This window comes from Saccopteryx leptura, chromosome 2 (genome assembly GCF_036850995.1).
Source record: "Saccopteryx leptura isolate mSacLep1 chromosome 2, mSacLep1_pri_phased_curated, whole genome shotgun sequence".
Taxonomy (NCBI): Eukaryota; Metazoa; Chordata; class Mammalia; order Chiroptera; family Emballonuridae; genus Saccopteryx; species Saccopteryx leptura.
In genome coordinates, this window is record NC_089504.1 from 328062138 (window position 1) to 328089834 (window position 27697).

Here is a 27697-nt window from a genome sequence, read left to right on the forward strand (position 1 = left end):
GGGCGCATGCAGGAGTCTGTCTGACTGCCTCCCCGTTTCCAGCTTCAGAAAAATACAAAAAAAAAAAAGGTAAAATCTGTCGGACCTGTGGTGGCGCAGTGGAGAAAGCGCCAACCTGGAATGCTGAGGCCACCAGTTCAAAACCGTGGTTTCCCTGGTCAGGGCACATATGAGAAGCAACTACGAGTTATGCTCTGTTCCTTGCCCCCCTTCTCTCCTCCTCTCTTTAAAAAAAAAAAAAAAATTAAAAAAAAATATATAAAAAAAATGTACTATCCCCTGTAGCTCAATATAAATAACCATTTATTTCTTTATAGTAATATGTGGAGTCAGAATGGGTTTTCCAATCTGACTTAATCCCTGAGCAGCTATGTTAAAAATTAACTTTTTGAAAAGCCCAATAAAAAACTACTGTATTAAAACTCTACCATAGTGTTACAGTGACAACATATATATTTCTGTACAGAAACATTAAAGCTACTTAGAAGCTATTTACATTTACTTGAAAGCTATTTATCCCTTAATTCCTTCTCAGAAAAGAACATACATTTTCTAGAAACTCTTTAGGTACTTAAGTTGGAAACAAATTATTCTTAGTTAAGTTTACTTGCCCCAGAGAGTATTTTTCTGAGGGACATGATAAACCACCCCACTCCTAATTTTTGACCAGCATGGTGAATTTTTTATTAAAAATACAGTAACTTGTTTTATCAAGTCAGGCTAAATAAACATCTAGGCCTCTATTAAATAAATGAGAAAAATACACTTTTAAAACTTTATGAAAAACTTCAGAAAGTCTGCAACAGGAAAAACAAGTCAATCTGAGGAAAAACCAGCTAAGTCTTAGTATTCAATAAGAGATGGTATATAGGATCTGTCAAGTCCTACTTGCCTTAAATGTAAAAACATTTAACAGAATTAAATCACACGTGCCCTGAACACTACTAGATAGAAGCCTCTCAGGGCCACAGCTGGTGCTGGGAAGCTTGAGCCAGACTTGACATACACAGGCATGGGCAGTGAGACTCGGAATGGGAGCTCCGGCAGGCTGGTCTCGGAGCAGGGTTCACTGGATGCAGAGTGAAGAGACCGTCCACTGTCTCTGAAGCGTCTCTCAGTTTGGTCCCTTTTACATAAACTGCATGATTCACTTTGTAAATAATGACAAAAATATTGCATATGTGTTTAGAACAAGTACATTAAAAAGGCTAAATCTTGCCTGCTTCTAGGACAAGATATTCATTTGCTTTTGATAATACCTAAGAACCTTTGATGGTCTTTTCCCTTCTCAAAAAAAGAGAATAGGAAGAGACTGTGAGAACCTCAAATTCCCTCCAAGAAATGGAGAAACTAAGGGTTAGAGAGTGATGACTGTTAAGAGTTAGGATGTAATAAAGCCCGGCTGTTCCCAAGTCCCCCAAAAAGAAAAAAAAGACAAAGCTAGACTAGAACCACCAGATGTGGTGGATGGGATGAGCAAACGCTGTCTCGTTCTCCTGGACTATCGTCTCTCCCTTCCACCCCCCCCCCCCCCTCTGAGCAGGGACCCCGCCAGAAGAGAAACGGCTGAAATGTAGCATGGAGTCATTCCTTACGCTTACACAGCTCTATGGGTCCAGTTACAGAGAAAAGTAGCAGCTATGTATGCTGGATATGTTTATACTTGATACGCTTCAGAAGATACAAATCAACCTTCACCCAGGATACTTCCACATCTCCTGAAAGGACAGGTGAGGATGTCTGCCACAGAAGCACCGAGGACTAAGGACAAAGACCGCTCGGTCCCTGCAGTGCTCCTCTCTGCCCTGTGCCTGGAGGCAGCGGGAGTCCACACCCTGAGGAGGCAGCTGGGGAGGGGTGGCCAGCCTGTGAGGTGAGAGACAACAGCTCCTCCCTCCTGAAACTTGCAGTTATCAATCTCTTAGGTTTTCTATTTAAAAACTTTGTACAGTACAGATGGACATTAAAATAGATCCAAGGACAACATCTGAGCTTTGTGACCTTCTGTGGGCCCCCTTCTTTTAAGTCCCCCTTAGTCTCGAGAACTCAAGAGAATCTTGTACTTGATTCACATTATGTAAAAAGCAGTGACATCAAGCCAACAATTCATTGTATGCTCACTGTAAACTGCACAGTCCTTTAATTTTCTCAAAACCTCATGACTTCAACCACACGGCATATGAGGAAACTGAGGCTCAGAAGCTAACTACATCAGTCAGTCACCCAGCAAGAACTGAAAGCATTATTTGACATTTCAAAATTATAAATAATAGGTACATGTCTACATGGTTCAGACTTAGGAGTTTAAGAAAGCCACTTGCAAACTCCAGGAAGTCGGGCATGTTCTGCTACATTAAAACCTGCCGCCTTTCTAGGCACCGAGCTGGAAGTCAGCTACGAGGACGACTGTGGTCCCAGCTCTCAGGCCCCGGCAGTTTGGCAGCGGCCTGGAGTGGCTCAGTTTCTGGGGGTTCTGAGCTTCCTCCGGAAGTATTCTGGGGCGGCCTCGTACAGCCACTCGGCGTCCACCACACAAAGGTCCCGCATGTAGCACTTGTTGGTGTGGAGCAGCTCAGTGTACACAACGCAGGCTGGCTTGCAGTGAAAGAGGACAGACGAGGGGTGGATGGCTACCGGCTGGTGCATGTCTGTGGTGGCGTAGGTACCGTCTGGCTGGAGCTCAGCAGTGCTCATGAAGAGGCTGTGAGCCAGGCAGCGGCGGACGTTCTCCATGTCTCCTCGGGATGACATGATTGGCATTGACATCTATTGCAGGAGGAAGAGAGAATTGGAAAAGACGGTAAACATGAATGCTGCTCAGCACTGCATAGTATTTGCAGCAACTGCGTCTAAAACATAGCCCACACTGCAAGCCTAACAAAGTGGATGTTGTCATTTGGAGGTGGTTCTCTCAAATGCCTTAGAGATCAGCATGAGTGGGGAAGAGGTGCAGCTGAAGGAGGGTGGACTGAAACAGGAAAACTACAGCATGGGACAGTAAGACTAGGAGAGACACAGTCACACAAGGTGCCAAACCACAGGCAGGCTAGGTCATCATTGGGCCTATACTCTTCATACAACATCAGGGTGGTTAACTCTTTCACGGACCAGCACGGAATTTCTGGAGGACCAGTCTGTGGACCTGTGGTTGAAAAACACTAGACTGGCCTGACCTGTGGTGGCGCAGTGGATAAAGCGTCGACCTGGAAATGCTGAGGTTGCCGGTTTGAAACCTTGGGCTTGCCTGGTCAAGGCACATCCTGGGAGTTGATGCTTCCAGCTCCTCCCTCCTTCTCTCTCTCTCTGTCTCTCTCTCCTTTCTCTCCCTCTCTGTCTCTCTTTCCTCTCTAAAAATGAATAAATAAATTTTAAAAATTAAAAAAAAAAGGAGACCCTGGCCGGTTGGCTCAGTGGTGGAGCGTCAGTCTGGCGTGCGGGGGACCCGGGTTCGATTCCCGGCCAGGGTGCATGGGAGAAGCGCCCATTTGCTTCTCCACCCCCACCCCCTCCTTCTTCTCTGTCTCTCTCTTCCCCTCCTGCAGCCAGGGCTCCAGTGGGGCAAGGATGGCCCGGGCACTGGGGATGGCTCCTTGGCCTCTGCCCCAGGCGCTGGAGTGGCTCTGGTCGCGGCGGAGCGACGCCCCGGAGCGGCAGAGCATTGCCCCCTGGTGGGCAGAGCGTAGCCCCTGGTGGGCGTGCCAGGTGGATCCCGGTTGGGCGCATGCGGGAGTCTGTCTGTCTGACTGTCTCTCCCCGTTTCCAGCTTCGGAAAAATACAAAAAAATAAAAAAATAAAAATTAAATAAAAAAAGGAAAAACACTAGACTACACTATCATCTCCTCACTCCAATCCATCTCTCACTGCTATCAAATTAATCTTCCTATAGAACAACTCTAGCCATTCTTCACCTACTGAAAAGCTTCAGTCTTTCTACTGCCTCTGGCAAAGCAATGCAAGCTTCTAATTGTGAAGGTGAGAATGAGCCATCCCAAGCCTCCTGAGGTCCTCAAAATCAACTGCCTTCTCTTTCCTAGGCCTGTTCACGAGGGTGCCTTCATTGTGCACTAGAGCAGTGGTCCCCAACCTTTATTGTGCCACGGACCGGTTTAATGTCAGAAAATATTTTCACGGACCGGCCTTTAGGGTGGGACGGATAAATGTATCCCGTGACTGAGACAAGCGTCAAGAGTGAGTCTTAGACGGATGTAACAGAGGGAATCTGGTCATTTTTTAAAAATAAAATATCGTTCAGACTTAAATATAAATAAAACAGAAATAATATAAGTTATTTATTCTTTCTCTGCGGACCACCAAATGGCCCATGGACTGGTACCGGTCTGCAGCCCAGGGGTTGGGGACCACTGCGCTAGAGGAGACAGAACAGCCCTCAGCTCCACAGAAGTGTCGGTCATCAGTCTCCTGGCTCTGCCACCCTTACTGAGCAGGTCCAGTCACCTTATACCCCAGGCCACAGCTGAGCCAGCCAGCGTATATACTTGCCTAACCAACGCTGGCCAGGTCTCTCTCCAGGCACCTGGAGTTGGATGTAGGAAATCTGAGCAATTGCTGTGAGTACCGTCTTTCCCTATGTATAAGACACTCTGTTTTTCCCTAGAAAAACTTGTGGAGTCTAAAAACTGGGTACATTTTATACAGTGGTTGTAGTTTTTTTAAATTGCATTTCCCGCTTGTTTTTGCGCTCATTATTGAAGACAGTGATTCGTTATCAGACACAGATGAGGACAAGCTAATGGATGGGAGTTCTGACAGTGATGAGCAGTTGTATGAATTTTATGATGACTAAAACTTGAGTTCAATAACTTCATGTAATAAATTTTTTTTCAAATTTCGGGCCCCCCAATTAAAGTGCATCTTATACATGAGGAAATACGGTACCTTGAAACACATGCAGAGAGCAGCCAAGAAGGCGAACACAAACAGAAGGCCAACAGGCCCACAGAAAGCTGCCCTTGCTCCTCACGGCCTTTTCTGGTTCCTCATTCCAGCCCTGTGAAGCTGGACTATTTCTTGCCCATAGGTTCCCTGAGAAACCTCTTTATCCCCCCTTTTCCCCTTTAAGATAGATCAAGGTGTTTTGTTATTTGCAATCAGGTCCTGGCCTGATGAAGACACTATCTTCTCATTGCTGGGTGTAGCTCAGCATCACCACCTCCAGGAAACCCAGAGTCCCACAGCTAATGGTGGTCCCTCCTTCTAGGCTGCCAGCTCTACTACTCACTGGTTATGTGATTTAGGGCGAATTAGTTACTTTCCTTTGCTAGGCTCTAGTTTCATCATGGGGAAGTGAGAATGATGACAGAATCATCCTCAGAGGGGTAAAGTGAGGATTCCAAATCAATCACATGAAAGTATTTAGAATGGTACCTTAATAAGTATTTCATACATAATTTTTATAATTATTATAATATTGTTGGCTCCTCACATGAGTCATATGTGTATATATGTCAGACTGCCCCTCGAGATTGTTGCGAAGATCTTTGGTCTCAGGTAGACCTATAAACAGCAGGACCCTGACCAGTATCTGGCATCTAAGACCGGAACGGTCAGCCACTGCAGCTTCTTCAGGCAAAACTAACAGAGAAGCACCGTTTCTACTGTCATTAATAAACTGAGAAAACTCACGACACTGAGATGGTCTGGCATGAAAACTGTTCAAGTACAAGAGGAGTTCGGAAAAGTGTGTAAAATTCAGAACACAACAGGCTACTATGAAGAGAAACAGCTTTAGTGTTACTAGGCCGCTGACATTGACACAGGCTGGACAGGGGCAACAACTCCCCTAGGAACGTGCAGGTGGTCTGCACTGAAGGGCTATCTCAGAAGGAGCCTGACACAGACACTCACCACTGATTGTTTATGATCGCAAAAAGTGGGCACGTCCATGCTCAACAACAGGAGATGTTGACATAAACTTCTCCCCACCTCTGAGGTAAAATGTGGAGTGTCACACAATCATTAAATACATACAGGACTGTAAAACATCATGTACTCTAAGAGGGAATATAAGCTAACAGAAAACTTTCTGGTAGACGATTTGACTAACTATCAAGACCGAAATTCACTATCCATGAAGTCATCATTCAGTGTGCATCAGACAAAAGCATATGTAGAAGGAGAGTCATTATGACATAACTAAACAGCCACCACTGGGAACTTGGTTAAGTAAAATGTAGTGGATACAATGAAATGCTTTGAGGTCACTAAAAAGAATGAGACAGACACATATAGACACTGAAAGACAGCCCAACTCTTTCTTGCTGGTAGGTCAGTTGGTTAGAGTCATCCTGATATGCCAAGATTGTGGGTTTGACCTCCAGTTAGGCACAAACAAGAATCAACCAATGAATGCATAAATAAATAGAACAACAAATCTCTCTCCTTTCCTCACTCCCAAAAATCAATAAGTAAAAAAAAAAAAAAAAGCCCAAACACATTAAGTATTCAAAACACACACACGCAAACAATCTAAAAGGATCTACACCAGACTGTTAATGGAGGTTTATCTTTGGAGTGGCAAGATTATGAGAGATTTTGAAACTTTCTACATTATATATCAATTATTTTCTGTACTGTAATCAATTTGTAACCATTATGTAGTATTTATATAATCTGAAAAAAAAAATTAAGATATTCCTAATAAAAAAAACTCTTAGGATGAATTCTAATAACATTAGAAAACACTTTTAAAGTTTACAGAAACTGAATATAAATTATACATACAATGTAACTTAGTATCTAAAAACACTTAAAAGCAGGACTACAAGCCCTAGCCTGGTCGTTCTGTTGGTTAGAGCATTGTCCTAGTACCCCAAGATTGTGGGTTTGATCCCAGATTAGGGCACAGAAAAGAATAAACCAATGAAGGCATAAATAAGTGGAACAACAAATCAATGTCTCTCTCTCTTTCCCCCTCCCCTTTCTTCTCTCTCTAAAAGTAAATAAATAAATAAAGCAGGATTATAAGGAAACAGACCAAAATGGTGAGAGGTGGAATTGTGGGTAATTTTTACTTTTTTCCTTAATTTTTCTACAACTGCTATAAGCAATTAAAAAAATTTCACCTGCCTGACCAGGCGGTAGCGCAGTGGATAGAGCGTCAGACTGGGATGCAGAAGACCCAGGTTCGAGACCCTGAGGTCGCCAGTTTGAGCAAAGCTCACCAGCTTAAACCCAAGGTCACTGGCTTGAGCAAGGGGTTACTCGGTCTGCTGAAGGCCCATGGTCAAGGCACATATGAGAAAGCAATCAATGAACAACTAAGGTGTTGCAACGAAAAACCGGTGATTGATGCTTCTCATCTCTATCTGTTCCTGTCTATCTGTCCCTATCTCTGACTGTCTCTCTGTCTCTGTAAAAAATAAATAAAATTGGCTTAAAAAAATTTCACCTAGAAAAAAGTGAAGATGCAGCCCCCCAAAGAACAACTGAGAAGAGAGAATACCTTTAAGCAGATATCCCGCAGCTGTGCTCTGACTTCAGCTACAAGCATCATGTTCTTGCTGTTGACAAAATTCTCTCTGCACCAATCCTGATTAGAAGAAAAAGAGAAACTACAATCCTCCCTAGTGAAAATAATACATTTTTTTTATATATTACATATTATATATATAAAATATAGTATATTTCTTTATAACAGAGTTGAATTTAGGGGGAAACTTCAGCTGCCAAAAATATAGGAAAATATCTTTATACCAAAAAGCATAAACCGTAGGAAAAATATTAATAATTTACACTAAAGTGAAACTAAAAATTATCTAGTCAAGTCACCATAAAAAGAGCTGAGATGTTTTATCACTACACCCAGTAAAGAAAGGTAAGTACCTCCAGAACATATTAAAAAAACCAACCCTCCTATAAATTAGTAAGAAAAAGACCAACAATCCAGTAGAAAATGGACAAAGGCTATGAACAGACAACTCATAGACGATTTACTAGAAATGACCAGCAACCAATAAGCTTATATTAGGATTCTCAGTCTCTTGAGGAAGCAAGGCAAAGTAGTTTAAACAGCTGTGATACCATTTCACATCCTTCAACTTGACAAAAATTAGAGTCATTTCAATGGAAATGATGGTGGAAATAGAAAATCTTATGCAATATGGGGAGTAGAAAGAGGTGCCGAGAACTCTGGGAGCCACATGCTCGCCTGGCAAAGCTGGATTCAGCTGCCCTCGGCCAGCAGGCCCACTGCTGTGTCGACCCGGAGAAGTGCGCCCCCTTGTGCACAAGGAGACCTGCAGAAATGTTCACTGCTGTGCTGGAAGTGGAAACAAGCTGCGTAATGGTAGGAAAGAAATATGAAGTGAAAGCATGCTGTCACCATGGGAACACACTCCAACTTCAGGACAGTGGTTACACAAAGAAAAAGCTAGCATAGGAGCGGTGCAGGTTTTTGCTGCGTAAAATCTAGAGCATTTTATGTCCTTAAAAATAAATTTAGAGAAATAAGAGCAAAATGTTCACAACTGCTAAAAGTAGGTAGCGTTCTTTTTTTTTAAAGAATTGATTGCATTAGCCCTGATTCAGTGGATAGAGCATTGTCCTGGCGTGCTGAGGTCACACGTTTGATCCCCGGTCAAGGCACATATGAGAATTAACCAATGAGTGCACAACTAAATGGAACAAGTTGAAGCTTCACTCCCTTTCTCTCCCTTCTCTATCACTCTCAAATCAATGAAAAAAGAACTGACTGCATTAAAATGCAGACAAAGTTAATGAAACAATATGTTGCCATTTTCCATCTTGGTCCAAAGAACTGAAATATCATACAAGCAAAGGCTACTATGAAGGAAGTTAAGGGCAGGTGGGGAAAAACCCCTTTTGTAGCTAAGAAACTGGTCACCAAATGCTGAACTGCCCACATTAAGTATGAGTTAGACACAAACAGAGCAAAAGGCAGGAATCACATTTCTTCTCTGGTACTGTCCCTGTACGCAAATGTATCTGAAATGACACGTGACATTCTTTTTGTGTCTCTTTAGATGACTCAGGCAGAAAGGGAGGGCCTACATGCCCACAGAGAAGGTAATTTGAGAAAAGGAACGAGACAAGGCTCACCTTATTACCGCCCAAGTTTTTGAAGGTCCGGTAGATATTCAGCAGGGTAATGTGATCGCCTTCGCTGGAGATGAACTTCTTCCGGACACTCTGCACCTCATCCCGCCGGGATGGAGGGTTGTGGAGAACACTGTCCACAGACAGCAGGGAGACAATGGTCAGTATCTCCTCTGTACAGTGGAATTTGGGGGACAGGAGGATGGTCTGCAAATCAAAATTAAAAGCTATATTAGTAAAAATTCTTCCTAGCTTCTGAAGACAGTACTTCTGTATATTGCTTGCATAGGTTCCCTGCTAAAGCGTTAAAGGGAAGGTGTCTCTAAAACCACAACTATAAAAGTAACGACTGCCTTCCCCACAGGATTCCAATTCCTTGTGGGCAGGGCTCGTGACTTGTATACGAGTTCCTACCCCACACAGAACAGAAATCAGTGTAAGACACAAAGTAGAAGTGGGTAATTACTAAGGAAAAAAGTGGAGATTAATCTAGAAGCACTGGATTGAAAAGTCTACTTTGGGATGGCTAACCTGTAATGTACAGAAAGGGGACTGAAGAGAGGGTATCATTTACTTTGGCAAATTTGGGTTCTAAAGGAAATGCCGCCATCTTTCTTCCGATCGGAGTCAGGGCAAGCTGGTCATCCCTGTGTTCAAGAGCACCTAAGAGGTCCAGTTGGGCAATGGCCGCCTGAATGTGATCTAAAGAAAAAGAGACATAATAAGGAGCCAAAATTCCAAAAAAGAAGCTGCAGCTAGCCTCTGGTAACTCTACAACTGACGGAACCGCAGCAAAGAGCGCAACCACCACTGGCCCTGGACACACTCTCAGCTCTTCATGACATCGCTGTCTTCAGTCACTTTCCTTTCTAGAGGATGGTCTGTAATCTGGCAATATGTATAAGAATTAAACCCAGCAATGTTATATTTAAGGATTTCACCCACAAAGAAAAAAATTAAAAATTTAAAAAGAAATAAAAAGAAATCTTCCTACAGAGAGGCTCATACAATGTACAGGGACCTGTATCCCAGAGGCTCACACACAAAATAATAGATACATCGGGGCCCCTGGCGAGAAGGCCACTCTTTACTAATCACTCTTTTATACTTTTTGAATTCTGAACCATGTAAATGCATTACCTATTAAAGAACAAAAAAGCACTCCTAAAACATAATAAATAGATACTTTGGGAAGAAATGATCTGTAAAATATGATATATCAGGTGCAAAAAACAATGCACAGGTGTCTCAGTCAATAGGAGAATGGCTAAGAGCATTTTGCTTAATTCATAGAATGGAATAGCATTGGGTGGTGAAAACGCATCAACACAAATAAACCTTCCAAAGCATAATGAATGAAAAGGGAAGGTTACAGAAGAATTGACACAGAAACACGTAGATGAAACCAACACATTGTTTAGGGATACACACCCCTAGAATAAATCATTATAGGAAAGCAAGGGAAGGACAAACAATGTGGGAGAGAGTGGGAAGGAAGTGAGTGTGACAGGGTAGGTCCCGGGGCTTCTGGTTAGGGGCACGCAGGGCTGGTCTTACCTCCTCCTACCTTCCACGTACAAGCTCTTCCTTTGTGTGTAGGAATTTAGCAATGGGAAAAAAATCACAATTTTTTTCTTTCTTTTCTTTTTTTATTGTATCTACGTGAGATAATGAATGCTAACTACACTTACAAGTGGTACTCATTTCATAATTTGTGTAAGGCAAATTATTATGCTGTTTACCTTAAACTTACACAGTGATGTATGTCAATTACATCTCAATTAAACTGGAAAAAATGTATAGAACAGTGCACAATACACATTACTATTTGTGTTGTAAAAGAGACTATATATACTTGCATATACATAGATTTTCTCTAGAAGACTAGAAAATGGTCGCAGTGGTTGCATTAGGGACGGGACACTAAGAACAGGTGAAACCCTTGCATATTCATCAATTTTTCTTAAAAAAAAAGCATTTCTTCACTTAATAAAGAGAGAGAGGCAAAAAGGGAAGGAAAATCATGTACTGAAGACATGTCAAGTGCTAAAGCTACCATCACTAGGAAAATCCCCATTTCACTTCTTCCTCAATGGAGAGATCAGTGAAGGGCAGGAACTGGTTAAATGCAAAGAAACTTAATCTTTTTGGTCCTGTTGCTGGCAGTAGTACAATTTCATTAGGTTTCTGCATAACCCATGGACCCCTCGACTACTTCCAACCCATGGACCCCTCGACTGGTTCCTGTGGTCAAGAAACCAACTGTGAGTCCCTATATGGAGCCACAGCTTCTGCACTGGGACGGTGCTAATGGCACCGAAGCTATCCTCTCATGATTCTGAGACACTTCTCTGAGAGCTAATGCTATTCTCCACCAGAATAAACAAAAGGAGACCTCCAAAATACCCTTTTTTTTTTAGTCCATTTGCTGTTTGTTGACTTGTACACCTTCCACTCCAATGAAGAATGCACTTACCTGGAGATGGTTTGGACATGAAGTCAAAGGTGAGCACGCTGGGGACTCTCATTGCTAGCAGCTGCAGCATCACGCTTGCGAGGTTACATCTACGAAGAGTGAGAGATGTGCGCTGCTTACTCTCCCCGATCCTCCAGCCAGGGAGTCAGAACCATCCACTGACGGGTGTCAGTGAGAACTGCAGCTCTCGGGAGACCTGAGCAAGCAGGGAAGGCACCTTGGGCCCACCTTTGGATCTCTGGCACAGTCATCTTCTCAAACTTCTCAAACTCATCCTCTGTGTAGAGCCGGTAACAGATGCCACTGTCCTCTCTGCCAGCGCGTCCTGTGCGTTGCCAGGCCTGGGTCTTTGACACCCGCTGCACAGCTAATACTTCTAGGCCACTGTCTGGAGAGAAAATGGCCCACATTAGCGCTCTGCTCGTCACATAAACAAACTGTTTCTATAGCGTAGACAAAAAGCATTCCTTAGAACACCTGTGATCCTTTCCGCAATACATGAGTCTAGCAAAACTCAAGGCTCAATCAGAAAGCACAAAGGCAGATGGTTCTGCAGTGAAGCGAGGCCTTGTAGTAGATACTGAGTGAAATCTATTAAAACATCAAGAAAATTTCACGTTTGTAGCAGGGCCCCAGAATAAATTTCAGGGACCTGGCTTCGATCATAGGGTGACAACCACCACACTTGGCCAAGGTCTTGGGACTTTCAGGGATAAAACCAGGACAGCTGCTGGCAAATTGGGATGGTTGTCATCCTAGCAGACATTAACTTAGAAATGAAAAGCCTCCAGTCCCTGTATACTGTATCCTGCCTCCCACCTCTATTATGAAAGAGAGACAATGTGCTGTTGTCACTCCCAGGAGCAAATAAGACAGACTTTCTTTTCTTAAAATTACTTATTTATTTTTGAGAGACAGGAAGGGAGGGAGGAGAAGGGGAGGAGGGGGGAGAGAGAGAGAGAGAGAGAGAGAGAGAGAGAGAGAGCGCGCGCACATGTGAGTGCATGACAGGAACATCAATCTGTTCCTGTACGTGTCCGGATGAGGGATCATACCGGCAACCTTTCTACTCCAGGACGACGCTCTAACCAGCTGAGCTACCTGGCCAGGGCAGAGACAGACTTCCCTGATAAAGTGTACTCTTTGCCAGGCACTGGAGAACTCAGCCCTTTCACACGTTACCTCTAAGAGATACACAAGTGAAAGTCAGCAGCTTAACAGTGCATTTCAGTCAAACATTTGGGAGTGAGAATTTCAGCTGCCTCAAAGCCTCTTTTAGAATAAAGCAAGGTACAACACACACATGAAAAATGACTAAAGCGGTCTTCGATGTTGACATCAAAAAAAAAAAAAATGACTAAAGCAAGCTTCCCCTGGAACATTCTCAGGGAATGGCTAGTGCCTCCTCCAGCCTAGGGAATCCTGGGAAACCTGGAGCTCCACCCAGCTGTGCTCAAATATTCTTGTTTTTTATTTTTAGAGATAATCTTTTTTCTTCTTAGCCTGACCTGGCTGTGGCGCAGTAAATAGAGCATTGGACTGGGACGCAGAGGACTCAGGTTCGAAATTCTGAGGTCGAGGTCGCCGTCTTGAGCGTGGGCTCACTGCCTTGTGCGTGGGATTGCTGGCGTGAGCCCAAAGGTCACTGGCTTGAGCAAGGGGTCACTTGTTCTGCTGTAGCCCCCTGGTCAAGGCACTTATGAGAAGGCAATCAATGAACAACTAAGGTGCCACAACAAAGAACTGATGTATCTCATCTTTCTCCCTTCCTGTCTGTTCCTCTCTCTGACTCTGTCTTTGTCAAAAAAAAAAAAGATAATTTTTTTTAAATTTTGATTTAAATTTTTTTAGAGAAAGAGAGAGAGAGAAAGAGGGGGGAGAAGTGAGAAGCATAAACTCATAGTAGTTGCTTCCCGTATGTGCCTTGACTGGGCAAGCCCAGGGTTTCAAACCAGTGACTTCAGCATTCCAGGATGCTTTATCCACTGCGCCACCACAGGCAAACTTTTTTTTTCTTTTAATTTACTGATATTAGAGAAAGACAGAAACATTGATCTGTTCCTGTATGTGCCCAAAACAGGGATTGAACCCACAACCTTTGCCTATCAGGAGAACACATTAACCAACTGAGCTATCCCACCAGGGCAAATACTACTTCTGATGAGAACCTCTGATGTGGGATCAGGCTGTCTCTGGCCCTAGTGCCATCATTCTCACCCAACTTCTGACAGGGCTTCAGACCCTCTGCCAGGTTCCTGAGCCTCTCTGTTCCCACGGCTGTGAGAGCTCGCCTTCTCTTCCTGCCCCCTCAGCCTCACGCACCTGCTGCAGGTCTCCCTTCCGGACCTGCTGCTGGGCTGTCGCACTTTTGGGGCTCGCCACCCAAATCTGTTAGTTACAAACAGGAAATGCTCATTTGGGGGAAACTAGGGCTCCAGGAAACTCAATGATTGCTCACTATACATAGAAGCGACATTCAGGAGCTACAAATTCTCACCAGGGTTATACTTCTTTGCTTTAACCATGCCCGTGTCAACTACATATTTTACTCCTGTAATGGTTATGGAGGTTTCGGCGATGTTGGTTGAAATGATCACTTTGCGACAGCCCTAAAAGGAGGAAGAAAACCAAAAAGCCATATGACACATATATGATTCAGAAGTTTCAAAACATATTTCTCACCACTAATTTCCATAATTCACTCATAATCAAGAAAGATGACTCTTATTAATGACAGTTATTTGTATTGATGGTGGGTCATTAAACTGAGTGGGAGAGAGGGGATGTTCCAGTCTTAAGAGCTTATTTTGAGGTGATGAGATGCAGCGGAACAGGCACAAGATCCAGAAGCAGGTAGATATGGGTTGGAGCCGAGTGCTGCCAGTTACTTACTGTGTGCCCCTTGAGCAACTGTTACTTGACCTCTCTGGGTCTCAGTGTTTACAAAATGGGATTATAACCTACCTTGCTAGGTCTCGAGAGGATGAGGCAGTATATGCAAAATGTCAGCACAATGCCTGACACAGCATGGGCACCCTATAAATGCTATTATGGACAAATGTGGCTTGTTATATTGGACCTTAGAAGAGTCACTCATTTACCTTTCAGCCTTTGCCTTTGCACTCTCCCTCACCCCCTGACAACTGTTTCCCTGTTCTTACCATGACAGAGCTACATCCGTAGCTACGCCTGTATTCCCACAGCCTTTCACCTATAGTATCTGCTGCCTGAGCATCCCATCCCATATACTTTCTCTGGAGTCTAGAGACAGGCATACCTACAGGCCCCACTGGTGGTTCATCAGCATAACCAGGGATGGGACTAGACGGATGGAAGGGGGTGCACTCACCTTTGCGGCCCCATGGAAGACACGGAGCTGCTGGGCATAGGGCAGGGAGGCATACAGAGGAAGGACCAGCATGGAGGGACAGCCATCTGGGAGGTGCTTTGCAATGTCTCGGCAGGTCTTGCTCATGGCTTCAATTTCTTCCTGACCAGTGAGGAACACCAGGATGTCCTGGGAAGAAGGGGCTTCCTATAAAAAATTTAAATAGGAATTTCTAGGCATTAACAGAAGCACCTCACCTTGCAAACAGAAGAACATCCAAGTGTTAATGACATACTCATTCATCTGATCTTTCTTTGAAGTCTGGTCAGATATATCTGTAAAGTAATTAATGACAAATAATTGAAAAAAATGTTAGCCTGACTAGGTGGTGGCACAGTGGATAAAGCATCAGACTGGGATGCGGAGGACCCAGGTTTGAAACCCCGAGGTCGCCAGCTTGAGCGCGGGCTCATCTGGTTTGAGCAAGGCTCACCAGCCTGAGCCCAAGGTCGCTGGCTTGAGCAAGGTGTCACAGGGTCCGCTATAGCCCCCCGGTCAAGGCACATATGAGAAAGCAATCAATGAACAACTAAGGTACCGTAACAAAGAACTGATGCTTCTCATCTCTCTCCCTTCCTGTCTGTCCCTCTCTCTGTCTCTGTCACACACACAAAAAAATTAATATGTGAGCATATGTACATATGTAAATATGTACACATATATTTATGTGTGTGTACATGTTTTAGTTCAGTTTTAACAGGACAAATGTTCAGAGGTATACACAGACAAGATAAAATCAGTCAAAACATCACCAATGGGAAGACTCATCAAAGCCACCATGTAACCAAAATGCAACAAAGTCATCATACCTCAAGTTGGCTTTTGGACATTAAACTTTGGAGAAGAAGGTAGACTGACCTTCTTCTCCAAACACTATGAAGATGACAGTAAATGTATAAGTCCAGAAAGACAAGAGACAGTGAGAAAAGAGAATGGATTAGAAGTTTCAATCCAGCCCTGGAAGGTTGGCTCAGTCGTAGAGCACAGGCCTGGTGTATGGATGTCCCGGTTTCAATTCCTTGTCAGGGCACACAGGAGAAGCAACCGTCTGCTTCTCCACCCCTCCCCCTATCCCTTCTCCCTCTTCCTCTCTTCCCCTCCTATAGTAATGGCTCGATTCATTCAAGCACATTGGCCTGGGCACTGAGGATGGCTCCATGGGGCCTCTGTTTCAGGCAGTAAAAATAGCTCACTTGTGAGCATCAGCCCCAAATGGAGGTGGCTAGGTAGATCCCAGTTGGGGTGCATGCAGGAGTCTGTCTCTCTTTCTCTCCCCTTCTCTCACTTAACAAAGAAGGAAAATAAAAAAGAAGTTTCAACCCATTTTTGAAAGATAGAAAAGATGGAGGGGCAGTGAATGACTTGGATGGGCGGAGGAAATTCCAGTCCAGATGCTTACTAAAAGGAATAAGTGACAAGAGATGTCCCAATTTTCCTGGAGAAGCCAGAAAGGCTCAGAACCTGAGTGCACTGCAGAGGTGGGTTGTAGGAGGGTGAAAACCCAGGGACTGGCTCAAAGTCTGAGTCCAGTGTGGTTAAACTCCCCTAGTCCCCTCCTCTACCCGATACAGTCAGGAGGCAGGGAAGACACAGGATGCTATAATGAGATTCAATACAGGAAGATGACAAAGGAAAGAGCCAGGACGACAGCTACAAGAGGCCCAGGACAGTAACCTATACTGAGCAGAGGAGTAGCATAAAGAACTCTGGGAAAAGTGGAATACATTTGAACTCATAACAAATACTCACAATTGGCATATAACAGACTGGACCACTTGGGAAAAATTAGCCATACCTAATAGAAAACTAATACAACTATGTTGTACGAGGAACAAGGCACTGAAATGGTGCACTGCTAGCAATGCAGGGACATAATATTGTAAATACTGATACTTGTGCTGAGATCTGAAGATGGCAGTGGAGTAGACAGATGCACGGACACCCAGCTCTCACCACCAAACTGGAATACAAATCAATTTAGGAAAAATCAGCGAGAAAAACCAACTCTGGACTACAAGAACAGCTCTCAAAAACCAAGGAGCAAAGAAGAAGCCATAACAAACCTGGCAGGGAGCGCCTGAATCTCCCCTGCTTACAGGAACAGGGAGAGGGGGAGTGAGGCTGAGAGCCCAGAGGGGATCTCACTCCAGGGAAAAGAGCAGAAAATACTGCTCACAGCCACTTGCCTGGCAACCAGGGAGCAAAGGTGTGTTGAAAGGACCGGCTTATCTTCCAAGTGGAAAGGGGAAAGAGAGGGACAGACAGTGAGGGGCAAAGTAATGCAGGAGAGGACCTAAAAAGCTGACTCATCCATGCTAGAGGCAGCCATAGATGGGGTAGGGACTGATCCTTCCACAAAACAAGGCTAAAGTGCTTCCGGTCACAGATCTCCAGACATCTCTCCAGTTCCAATGAGCGCAACAAGACACAGCTGAAAACAAGAAGTGGGGAGGAGGGGCAGTAACTCAGGTCTCCATGGAGATCTGAGATACACCTCCCCCTACTGAAGCTGAGAAAACACTCTGCCCCCCAGAGAGATTAATTGGTAGAAGAGGCCTTCAGAGTGCAGGTTACACCCATGCATTCCTGGATACAGTTTCAAGGAAGCCCCCTGCTGAGATCAGTAAACAAGACTATCACCTATTAAGAAAACAAACAAATCAAGACTTCAAAGCAGCCCAAATCCGAAAGTGGATTACAAATAATAGCTGATGCCAACCCAAGAAGACCTAGAAATAACACAATTGAAAACTGGAGGCAGACAACACCAAGCCTAGACTCAACCAGCTCTACAAACAAAACACCCAAACACAGATAGTGAGAAAACAAAGTGCAATCCAAATGAAACCACAAGAGAAACCTTCAGGAGATGAACTGAGTGATACGGAAATAATCAAACTTCCAGATGCCGAGTTCAAAATAATGATTGTAAGGATGCTTAGGGATCTTAGAACAACAATGGATGGTCATTACAAACACCTAAATAAAGAAATACCAAGTATAGGCCCTGGCCGGTTGGCTCGGGTAGAGCATCAGCCTGGCGTGCAGAAGTCCCGGGTTCGATTCCCGGCCAGGGCACACAGGAGAAGCGCCCATCTGCTTCTCCACCCCTCCCCCTCTCCTTCCTCTCTGTCTCTCTCTTCCCCTCCCGCAGCCGAGGCTCCATTGGAGCAAAGATGGCCCGGGCGCTGGGGATGGCTCCTTGGCCTCTGCCCCAGGCGCTCGAGTGGCTCTGGTCGCAACAGAGTGACGCCCTGGAGGGGCAGAACATCACCCCCTGGTGGGCATGCCAGGTGGATCCCAGTCGGGCGCATGCGGGAGACTGTCTGACTGTCTCTCCCCGTTTCCAGCTTCAGAAAAATACAAAAAAAAAAAAAAAAAAAAGAAAGAAATAGCAAGTATAAAAAAGGATATTGAAATATTAAAAAAGAATCAGTAGGAGATGACAAATACAGTATCAGAAATGAAGACCACAATGGAAGGAATTAAAAACAGGATGGATAGAGCTGAGGATCGAATCAGCGAGTTGGAGGACAACTTGAATGAAGGCAGGAAAGCAGAGAAGAAAAAAGAAAAGAGACTCAAAAAGTCTGAGGAAACCTTAGAGAACTCTGTGACAACATGAAGAGAAATAACATCCGCATCATAGGGTTTCCTGAAGAAGAAGAGAAAGAACAAGGGATAGAGATTTTATTCAATCATATCATAGCTGAAAAGTTCCCTAAATTAATACAGGAGAAACTATCACAACTTCAAGAAGCACAGAGAACTCTTGAAAGAGAAACCCAAAGAAACCTACACCAAGGCATAACTAAAACACCAAAGCTAAGTGATAAAGAGAAAATATTAAAAGCTGCAAGAGAAAAAAAAGCTATCACCTACAAAGGAACCCCCATAAGGATGGCATCCGACTTCTCAACAGAAACACTTGAGGCCAGAAGGGAATGGCAAGAAATATTCAAAGTAATGCAGAACAAGAACCTACAACCAAGATTACTTTATCCAGCAAGGCAGTCATTTAAAATCAAAGGAGAAATAAAAAGCTTTCCAGACAAAAAACAACTCAAGGAATTCATTACAACCAAACCAATGCTGCAGGAAATGTTAAGGGGCCTGTTATAAACAAATCAAAGTGGGAAAAGAATATAGCAAAAAAGGAATACAGCTTTAAAGAATAAAATGGCAATAAAACAACTACATATCAATAATAACCTTAAATGTAAATTGATTAAATGATCCAATCAAAGACACAGGGTAGCTGCATGGATAAGAAAACAGGACCCATACATATGCTGTCTACAAGAGAAACACCTTAAAACAAAAGATGTACATAGATTGAAGGTAAAAGGATGGAAAAAACCATTTCATGCAAATGGAAATGAAAAAAAAGCTGGGGAAGCAATACTTGTATCAGACAAAATGGAATTTAAAACAAAGGATATAGTAAGAGATAAAGAAGGCCACTACATAATGATAAAGGGAGTAATCCAACAGGAAGATATAACTATTATAAATATCTATGCACCTAATATAGGAGCACCTAAATATATAAAGCAGACTTTGATGGATATAAAGGGCGAGATTAACAGCAATACTATAATAGTAGGGGATTTCAATACCCTACTAACATCACTAGATAGATCCTCAAGAAAGAAAATTAACAAAACAGCAGATTTAAAGGACACACTAGATCAACTTGATTTAATAGGTATCTTCAGAACCTTTCACCCTAAAACAGCAGAATATACATTCTTTTCAAGTGCTCATGGTACATTCTCTAGGACACACTACATGTTAGGGCACAAAAATGGTCTCAACAAATTTAAGAAGATTGAAATCATATCAAGCACTTTCTCTGATCACAATGGCATGAAACTAGAAATCAACCACAACAGAAAAGCTCAAAAATTCTCAAACACATGGAAACTAAATAACAGGTTATTAAATAACGAATGGGTTAACAATGAAATCAAAGAAGAAATAGCCTGACCAGGCGGTGGCACAGTGGATAGAGCGTCGGACTGGGATGCAGAGGACCCAGGTTTGAGACCCCAAGGTCGCCAGCTTGAGCGTTGGCTCATCTGGTTTGAGCAAAAGCCCACCAGCTTGAACCCAAGGTCGCTGGCTCCAGCAAGGGGTTACTCGGTCTGCTGAAGGCCCATGGTCAAGGCACATATGAGAAAGCAATCAATGAACAACTAAGGTGTTGCAACACGCAATGAAAAACTAATGATTGATGCTTCTCATCTCTCTCTGTTCCTGTCTGTCCCTGTCTATCCCTCTCTCTGACTCACTCTGTCTGTAATAAATAAATAAATAAATAAATAAAAAGAAGAAATAAAAAAATTCCTAGAAACAAATGACAATGAGCATACAACAACTCAAATTTATGAGACACATCAAAAGCAGTACTGAGAGGGAAGTTCATAGCACTACAGGCACACCTTAGAAACTAGAAAAAGCTCAAATAAACAACTTAACCCTGCATCTAAAAGAACTAGAAAAAGAACAGCAAGTAAAGCCCAAATGTAGTAGAAGGAAGGAAATAATAAAGATCAGAGCAGAAATAAATGACATAGAGGCTAAAGAAACAATACAGAGGATCAATGAAACTAAGAGCTGGTTCCTTGAAAAGGTAAACAAGATCGATGAACCTTTAACTACACTCACCAAGAAAAAAAAGAGAGAGGACTCAAATAAATAAAATTAGAAATGAGAGTGGAGAAATAACAACTGACATATCAGAAATACAAAATATTGTAAGCAAACACTATGAAGAACTATATGCCAAAAAACTAGACAACCTAGATGAAATGGACAAATTCCTTGAAACATACAATCTTCCAAAAATCAGTCTGGAAGAATCAGAAAACCTAAACAGACCGATTACACCAAATGAATTCGAAACAATTATCAAAAAACTCCCAACAAAGCCCTGGCCGGTTGGCTCAGCGGTAGAGCGTCGGCCTAGCATGCGGAGGACCCGGGTTCGATTCCCGGCCAGGGCACACAGGAGAAGCACCCATTTGCTTCTCCACCCCTCCGCCACGCTTTCCCTCTCTGTCTCTCTCTTCCCCTCCCGCAGCCAAGGCTCCATTGGAGCAAAGATGGCCCGGGCACTGGGGATGGCTCTGTGGCCTCTGCCTCAGGCGCTAGAGTGGCTCTGGTCGCAACATGGCGACGCCCAGGATGGGCAGACCATCGCCCCCTGGTGGGCAGAGCATCGCCCCTGGTGGGCGTGCCGGGTGGATCCCGGTCGGGTGCATGCGGGAGTCTGTCTGACTGTCTCTCCCTGTTTCCAGCTTCAGAAAAATGAAAAAAAAAAAAAAAAAAAATGAAACATATGTACCCTGATTTATCAATGTTACTGCATTAAATTAAAATAAAATAGTGATACTTGCTTTAAAAAACATTGTGATATAACTATGCTGAGAGGATAAAGAAAAGAAGCAAAGCCTGACCTGTGGTGGCGCAGTGGATCAAGCATCAACCTGGAACACTGAGGTTCCTGGTTCAGAACCCTGGGCTTGCCTGGTCAAGGCACATATGAGAGTTGATGCTTCCTACTTCCCCCTTCTCTCTCTCTCTCTCTCTCTCTCTTTCTCTCTCTCCATCTCTCTCTTCTCTAAAATGAATAAATAAATAAATAATTTTTTAAAAAAAGAAAAGAAGCAAGAGGTGGAGGAGGAGTATTTCTAAATCCTCATCTACCATGGTAAGAAATTAACATATAACGCCTAATATCAGTAAGTTAACAAATAGCAATACAGGAAGGTTATTTAGAAATATGAAAGCAATATCCAGGCGAAACAGCTAAGAAATTGACAGTGGTCAAGACCAGGGTCTGGGATGGAGAACTAAAAGTAACTGCTGGTTTTTTATGAGCCTTTCAGAATTAATTATTTAACTCTTTAAACTTCAAACTGTACATGCATAACTTAGATTAAAATAAAAATTAATTTGCCTGACCTGTGGTGGCGCAGTGGATAAAGCGTCGACCTGGAACGCTGAGGTCGCTGGTTCGAAACCCTGGGCTTGCCCAGTCAAGGCACATATGGGAGTTGATGCTTCCTGCTCCCCCCTCCCTCTCTCTCCCTTTCTCTAAAATGAATAAATAATATCTTTTAAAAAAATTAATTTTAAAAATATCTGCCCGTAGATTTTTTTCAGAAAGCTAATGGGAAGGTAAAAACAGTCAACTTTTTACAAATTAAACAAAAATGAGGTGATTTATTCATTTGAATTTTAAGTAAATGTTTAATAAAATGAGAAGAGATTTTAAAACATTTCTCTAATAATTTTCTTTTGTATAAAGAGAACTCTAAATTGGAATCCATTTCTGGGTCAATATCAATGTTTAAAATATGAGGTAGAAAATACAAGACATCACATGTAGTAAAGAGGCAGGGTTTCATAAGGCTCAAGTCAGTGTCCTTGGTAGCAACTCAGAATGTGCTTCTTACTGGGGGTTAGGATCAAAAAATGTTTGTGAGCCACCATCCTAATCTATGTAAGTTTTCTGGCTCAGCTGACGTAAGATGCGGGTTGGAGTTAAATTATTTTTAGAGAAAGTAAGAAATACCAAAAAAAAGAAAAAAGGATAAAACCTGGACGTGGTAAACCAATACTCAGCTTCTTGTAACGACACAGCTCGCCAAGTTGTTTCACTCACTAGCTTTTCTTTGCAAGGCTGAATACTCTATCAAATGTCAGGTAAAACAGACCTTTTAACGAAGTGGCACCCCATCCCATACCTGGTGAATCTGGAAGACTGTGACAAGTGCAGCGTGCAGGTAATCTTGCTGAGGTTGTTTGGTGTAAAAAATCTGGATTGGATGCTGCCTACCCTCCAGGTAGAGGACGGGGGCTCCATTGAAATACTGAGAGAAGAGGTCCACATCCATGGTAGCCGACATCACAATCACCTGGGTGCGAGGTGGAATAGGAAGATGGGAGACGGACATTGCAACAGCTTTTCTCTGTCCCTCCCGAGCTCTAACAGCAGCTGATGAAGCCGATGAAGCCTGAGCCTCTCCCACAATGGTGGTTAACTTTCTCCACGATTCTGAAGCAGAACAACACCCCGAGAAAACATGCGGGCCCTTTTCCTTAAGCATGCTGCACCTACTTTGAGAGGCAATTTCCCCAGCTCCTTTCGCCTCTTCTGTGCGGCTTTCACCACTCCAAAGAGCACATCTGTGTGGATGGTCCGTTCATGGGCTTCATCCAAAATGACACAGCTGTACTTCCGAAGCAAGGAGTCTGAAATTGCTTCACGCAGAAGCATGCCATCTGTCAGGAACTTGATCCTGGTGTCTTCTGAGGTGACATCATCGAAGCGCACTGTATAGCCAACCTGTGCAGAGAAATTATTTACTGATCAAACGTGTGTTGAAACACCCACTATGTAACCAACACTATGCCAGGCACTTGCCCTGCGCTCCAGCAGCAGTCTAGTGGCTGACACAAGGCAAATATACCTGTAACTGTAATTACAATAAACACGACCACAAATTTAAAATTAGCCTTCTACCAGCTACTTAATAGTTTCAAGTGAAGCTATGTACAGATATGAAAGAATATCCAAGATGTTTTTAAGTGAAATGCATAAACACACACACACAATTAATTTGACTTATATACAGTTCTGGGATTCATTCTCAATACCCACATATATGCTAGAAAAACACAATTTTTCTAGAAAGATATATATACTGCTCACAAAAATTAGAGGATACCTCAAAATAAATATGAAGTGATAAAATATCCCCTAATTTTTGTGAGCAGAATCAGGGGATATTTCAAAATGAATATGAAGTGATAAAACATCCCCTAATTTTTGTGAGCAGTACAGATAAGGGATTTGACAGAGGTTCCTGAAGCCTTAAAATCGCTCAAGGAAAACAACTAATTTATCCAACTTGCCAACAGATTTTGAAAGCAAAGCAAATGGAAATGATAGCCTGTCAGATCTTGTGATATCTTTTATTTATTTATTAGTTTTTTAGGGGGAGAGAGAGACGGGAACATCAATCTGTTCCTGTATGTGCCTTGAGTGGGGATCAAACCAGCAACCTCTGCCCTTTGAGACGATGCTCTACCAACTGAGCTATCTGGCCAGGGCAGACCCTCTTATCTCTTAAAGAGACAGGTCTAAACAATTGTGGCAAGAAAAAAAGCACACTATGTATAAGAAGTCTCGTTCAGAAAAATAAAAAGCAGGAGAGGGAGAGATGTTTGTAATGAAGGAAATTAGGTACCAGCTTCCCAAGTTCAGTTCTCTTCTCATCTGAGACTCTAGTAGCAAGAGAGATGGCAGCCACTCGACGAGGCTGAGTCACAGCAATGATGCCCTGGCGGCTAATTCCCCCTTCATAGAGGTACTGAGGGATCTGAGTCGTCTTCCCAGAGCCAGTTTCCCCTAGGGAAGAAAAAAGTCCTGTTTAAATGCAAATTGAAATAAATTTTACCAAACAAATGTATCAAAATCAGAAGAAAAAGTTAAAAGAAAAATCTACATTGGTAAAGCCACAGGAAACCCAATACTCACAAAACTGTTGGTGGAGTGTTAATTGGAATTGTTCCTCAGAAGGTCAAATTACATCAGAAAAATCTTTAAAACGTTTATACCCTTTGACCCACAATGCTACTTCCAAAAACTGATTCTAAGGAAATAATTAAACAATATAATATGTTCAGAAACAATATAAATGTTCAGAATAGGTACAGTATAAACATGAAATGAAATACAACTAGGGCCTGGCCGGTTGGTTCAGTGGTAGAGTGTTGGTCTGGTGTGTGGAAGTCCCAGATTCGATTCCAGGTCAGGGCACATAGCAGAAGCAACCATCCGCTCCCCTACCCCTTTCCCTTTCTCTCTCTTTCTCTCTCTCTCTCTCTTCCCCTCCTGCAGCATGGCTTGATTGGTTCCAGCAAAGTTAGTCTTGGGCGCTGGGGATGGCTCCATAGCCTCTGCCTCAGGCACTAAAAAAATGGCTCTGTTCCTGAGCAATGGAGCATCAGCCCCAAATGGGCAGAGCATCACCCCCTAGCGGGCTTGCTGGGTGGCGGATCCCAGTCAGGGCGGGCGTAAGTGAGAGTCTGTCTTCTGTCTCTTTGCCTCCTCTCCTCTCATTAAAATAAAATAAAAAAAAGAAAGAAAGAAAAAGAAATACAACTGCAATATAAAAATGTTAAACTTTTCCAAAGAATTAGTGAGATTTATATGATCTGACACCATAGCCATTCACATACCGAAGCCATTAACAAACTCCTCACCATTCACCAGCCTCTGCTTTTGCCCACACTATCATAAAATTCCTTTTTTTTTACTTGAATTTCTTTTTTTAGATTTTTTTATTTATTGATTTCTTTAGAGAAAGGAGAAAGAAGAGGGGAGAAGCAGGAGGCATCAACTTGTAGTAATTGCTTCCCATATGTGTCTTGACTGGGCAAGTCCAGGGTTTCTAACTGGTGACCTCAGTGTTCCAGGTTGACACTTTATCCATGGTGCTACCACAGGTCAGGCAAACTCTACAAGAGGAACTAGACCAAAAAATCTCTACCCTGAGGCTGCACTGGCAGCCTCAGCAGTGCTCCTTAGTGCCTTATTCATCTCTTCCAGCTGACCAACCTACATCGTCTGAAATGTCTAAACGTTTCTATCCTCCTCCAACTCCAGAAGCTTTTGGAAGGCAGAGAATGTCTGTCTCTTCCATGTACTTGGCCATCCTGCATACAGTAAGCTGCCGATGTTATTTTCTACCTTCCTGGGTTTCTTTTGCAATACTTAGAACAACAAACTCTGTAAAGTCCCCCTTTGCTACAACTACACCACTCTGACCTCACATTCCTAGTCTCATTATTCTTCCATTTTCTCCCCTCCGAGTGCTCATCCTTCCTGATCTAGCCATGATCATGGACTAAGAATTTGATGATTCTGCGGTCCTCCTGTTGAATCTACCAGGCAAAACCCCAAACTTGGATCAATGTCTCCGTCCATCTCTTCTGCTCCTACACCAGGCAACTGAGCATTGATAAATCAAAATAACCCAACTGTGCAGACAAACACTTGAGTCTGTAGTGGGCCAAATGCAACTGGGCACCGGCACCACCATCAATCCTTTTCTTGTTTATGCAGCCTGTCTTATGTCATCCTCCTCAAGGGCCTACTTGAGGCCTGCAACTCCCGTTCTCAACACAGCTTCTGCGCCTATTTTATAGAAAATGGTTAAGTCCTCAAATATGATCTCCCTCTACCTCTTCCTGCAAGGTTTTCTGCAGTCACGCCCATTCTCACCTCCTTTCTCCAGCCACCCTGATTCTTGGACAACCTTTATCGTATTAAAGACCAATTCTGCTTCCAGCGCTTGTTACCAGTGTCCCCTGACCTCAACTCTATTAGTATCTGCTATCCATCTTCTGCCTCCTCATCTACTGGGTTCTTCTGCTCAACCTATTAATACATACTTGCAAGTTCTTTTCAGCCCTTTTTTTCCCTCAAAACAAGCCTGCTCCCACTACCTTCATTCCGCCACCTCCTAACTCCTCAGCCCAAAGACAAATAGGCTCCTATCCCACAGTTTGGCTGAAATAGTACTCAATGGGATCCACAATCAATACCTTACATCCAAACCCAGTGGGCATTTTTGGGGTCCATCTATTATTGGACCTCACTGCTGCATCTGTTCACTCCCCTCTTATAACTTTGTTCCTTTGACTAAAGGCTCTTCTGGTTCTCCTTCCTCTCTTTGGAGGCTCATCCTCTGGTCCTTCAGAAGCTGCTCTGACTTAAACTTTAGTGATCAAAGTCCCCTGTAACCAGTCCCCAAATGACAACTCTGTCTTTTAGTTCATGCACCAGATATACTACTACTTCCCGTCAGACCAGACTGTTTCTCGCCTCTCCTTCGTCTCTCACGCAGCATGCTCTCCCTTTCGCGTAGAATATAGCTCAGATCCACTTTTCTAAGTTCCCAAAGTCCCCGGTATGCCCCTCCACCCCTCCGCAAGGAAGGTGAGTCCTGGCCTAACATCTCGGTCACTTCATCCGCTGTTTGTGAACACCTCCAGAGCAGGGCCATCCAACCCCTTCGAGGCCCCTCTCGGGGCTTGGCACAGAAAAGGAGGTTAGGTTTGTTGTAGACTCAAATGAAAGAGGGCGAGAGGCACCTAAAAAACACTGTGCTCTCAGTGCCAGGAACCGAGAACTAGGAAGGACCTGGCCGCGCGGCTACTCACCGATGAGGATGGCGCTGTCCAGGTTTCGGAGCTGGGACAACAGTTGCCCTCGCGCCTGGAAGATGGGCAGACTCCGGCGCTGCAGCTCCACAGCCTCAGGGTAGGGACTGGCTGAGGGCTGGGCCAGGGGTGGCTGCCGCCGTCGGCCTCCTCCGCCGCCGCCGCCAGCGCTCAGCAGCATTACCACTCGCCTCGCGAGAGGGCAGGACCCGGCGTGGCTCGGAGGCCCAGAACCCTGCCGGAATCTCTTAGCCGGAGGAAAGCCCGCCTCCTCGGGCATGTCGGGAGGGCACAACGACGGGAGCGAGGGAGGGCAGGTGCCGCAGCTCCCGGGAGCGGACACCTAACACGCACCGCCCCTTCCTGCCACGTGCTAGCGGTTCCGAGCGACCACAGACCTCACCACCTCCCCTGGCCTTTAGAAAGGGACTGCAACTCCCAGCAAGCACTGGGAGCTTGGGGAGGCTTTCACTTGCTGAGGGCGGGAAGAGCAGCATCCCCTGTACGAAGGAAAATG

General features: G+C 43.8%; 1 protein-coding gene across 1 annotated transcript; it reads right to left on the minus strand.

Annotated features, from left to right (window-relative positions):
* DHX33 (DEAH-box helicase 33) lies at positions 1–27569 on the minus strand. Its single transcript, XM_066363369.1, has 12 exons — positions 27181–27569; positions 24201–24361; positions 23069–23296; positions 22695–22865; positions 14902–15087; positions 14050–14161; positions 11781–11940; positions 11553–11641; positions 9651–9778; positions 9080–9283; positions 7464–7550; positions 1–2766 (listed from the first exon to the last, which is right to left on the minus strand). The coding sequence occupies exons 1-12, from the start codon at positions 27458–27460 to the stop codon at positions 2458–2460; spliced, it is 2115 nt and encodes a 704-aa protein (XP_066219466.1). The 5' UTR covers positions 27461–27569; the 3' UTR covers positions 1–2457.
* Between the last annotated feature and the right edge of the window lie 128 nt (positions 27570–27697).

What these genes read in the sequence shown, in the direction of transcription:
- DHX33 (XM_066363369.1), bottom strand. Translation starts at nt 27,460, where the DNA reads ATGCCCGAGGAGGCGGGCTTTCCTCCGGCTAAGAGATTCCGGCAGGGT. An exon ending in GAACTGAACTTGGGAAGCTG is followed by an intron (nt 23,297 to 24,200) that starts GTACCTAATTTC and finishes TTCTCTGCACAG; the next exon opens with GTTGGCTATACAGTGCGCTT. An exon ending in CATGTCCAAACCATCTCCAG is followed by an intron (nt 9,779 to 11,552) that starts GTAAGTGCATTC and finishes CTTTTTCTTTAG; the next exon opens with ATCACATTCAGGCGGCCATT.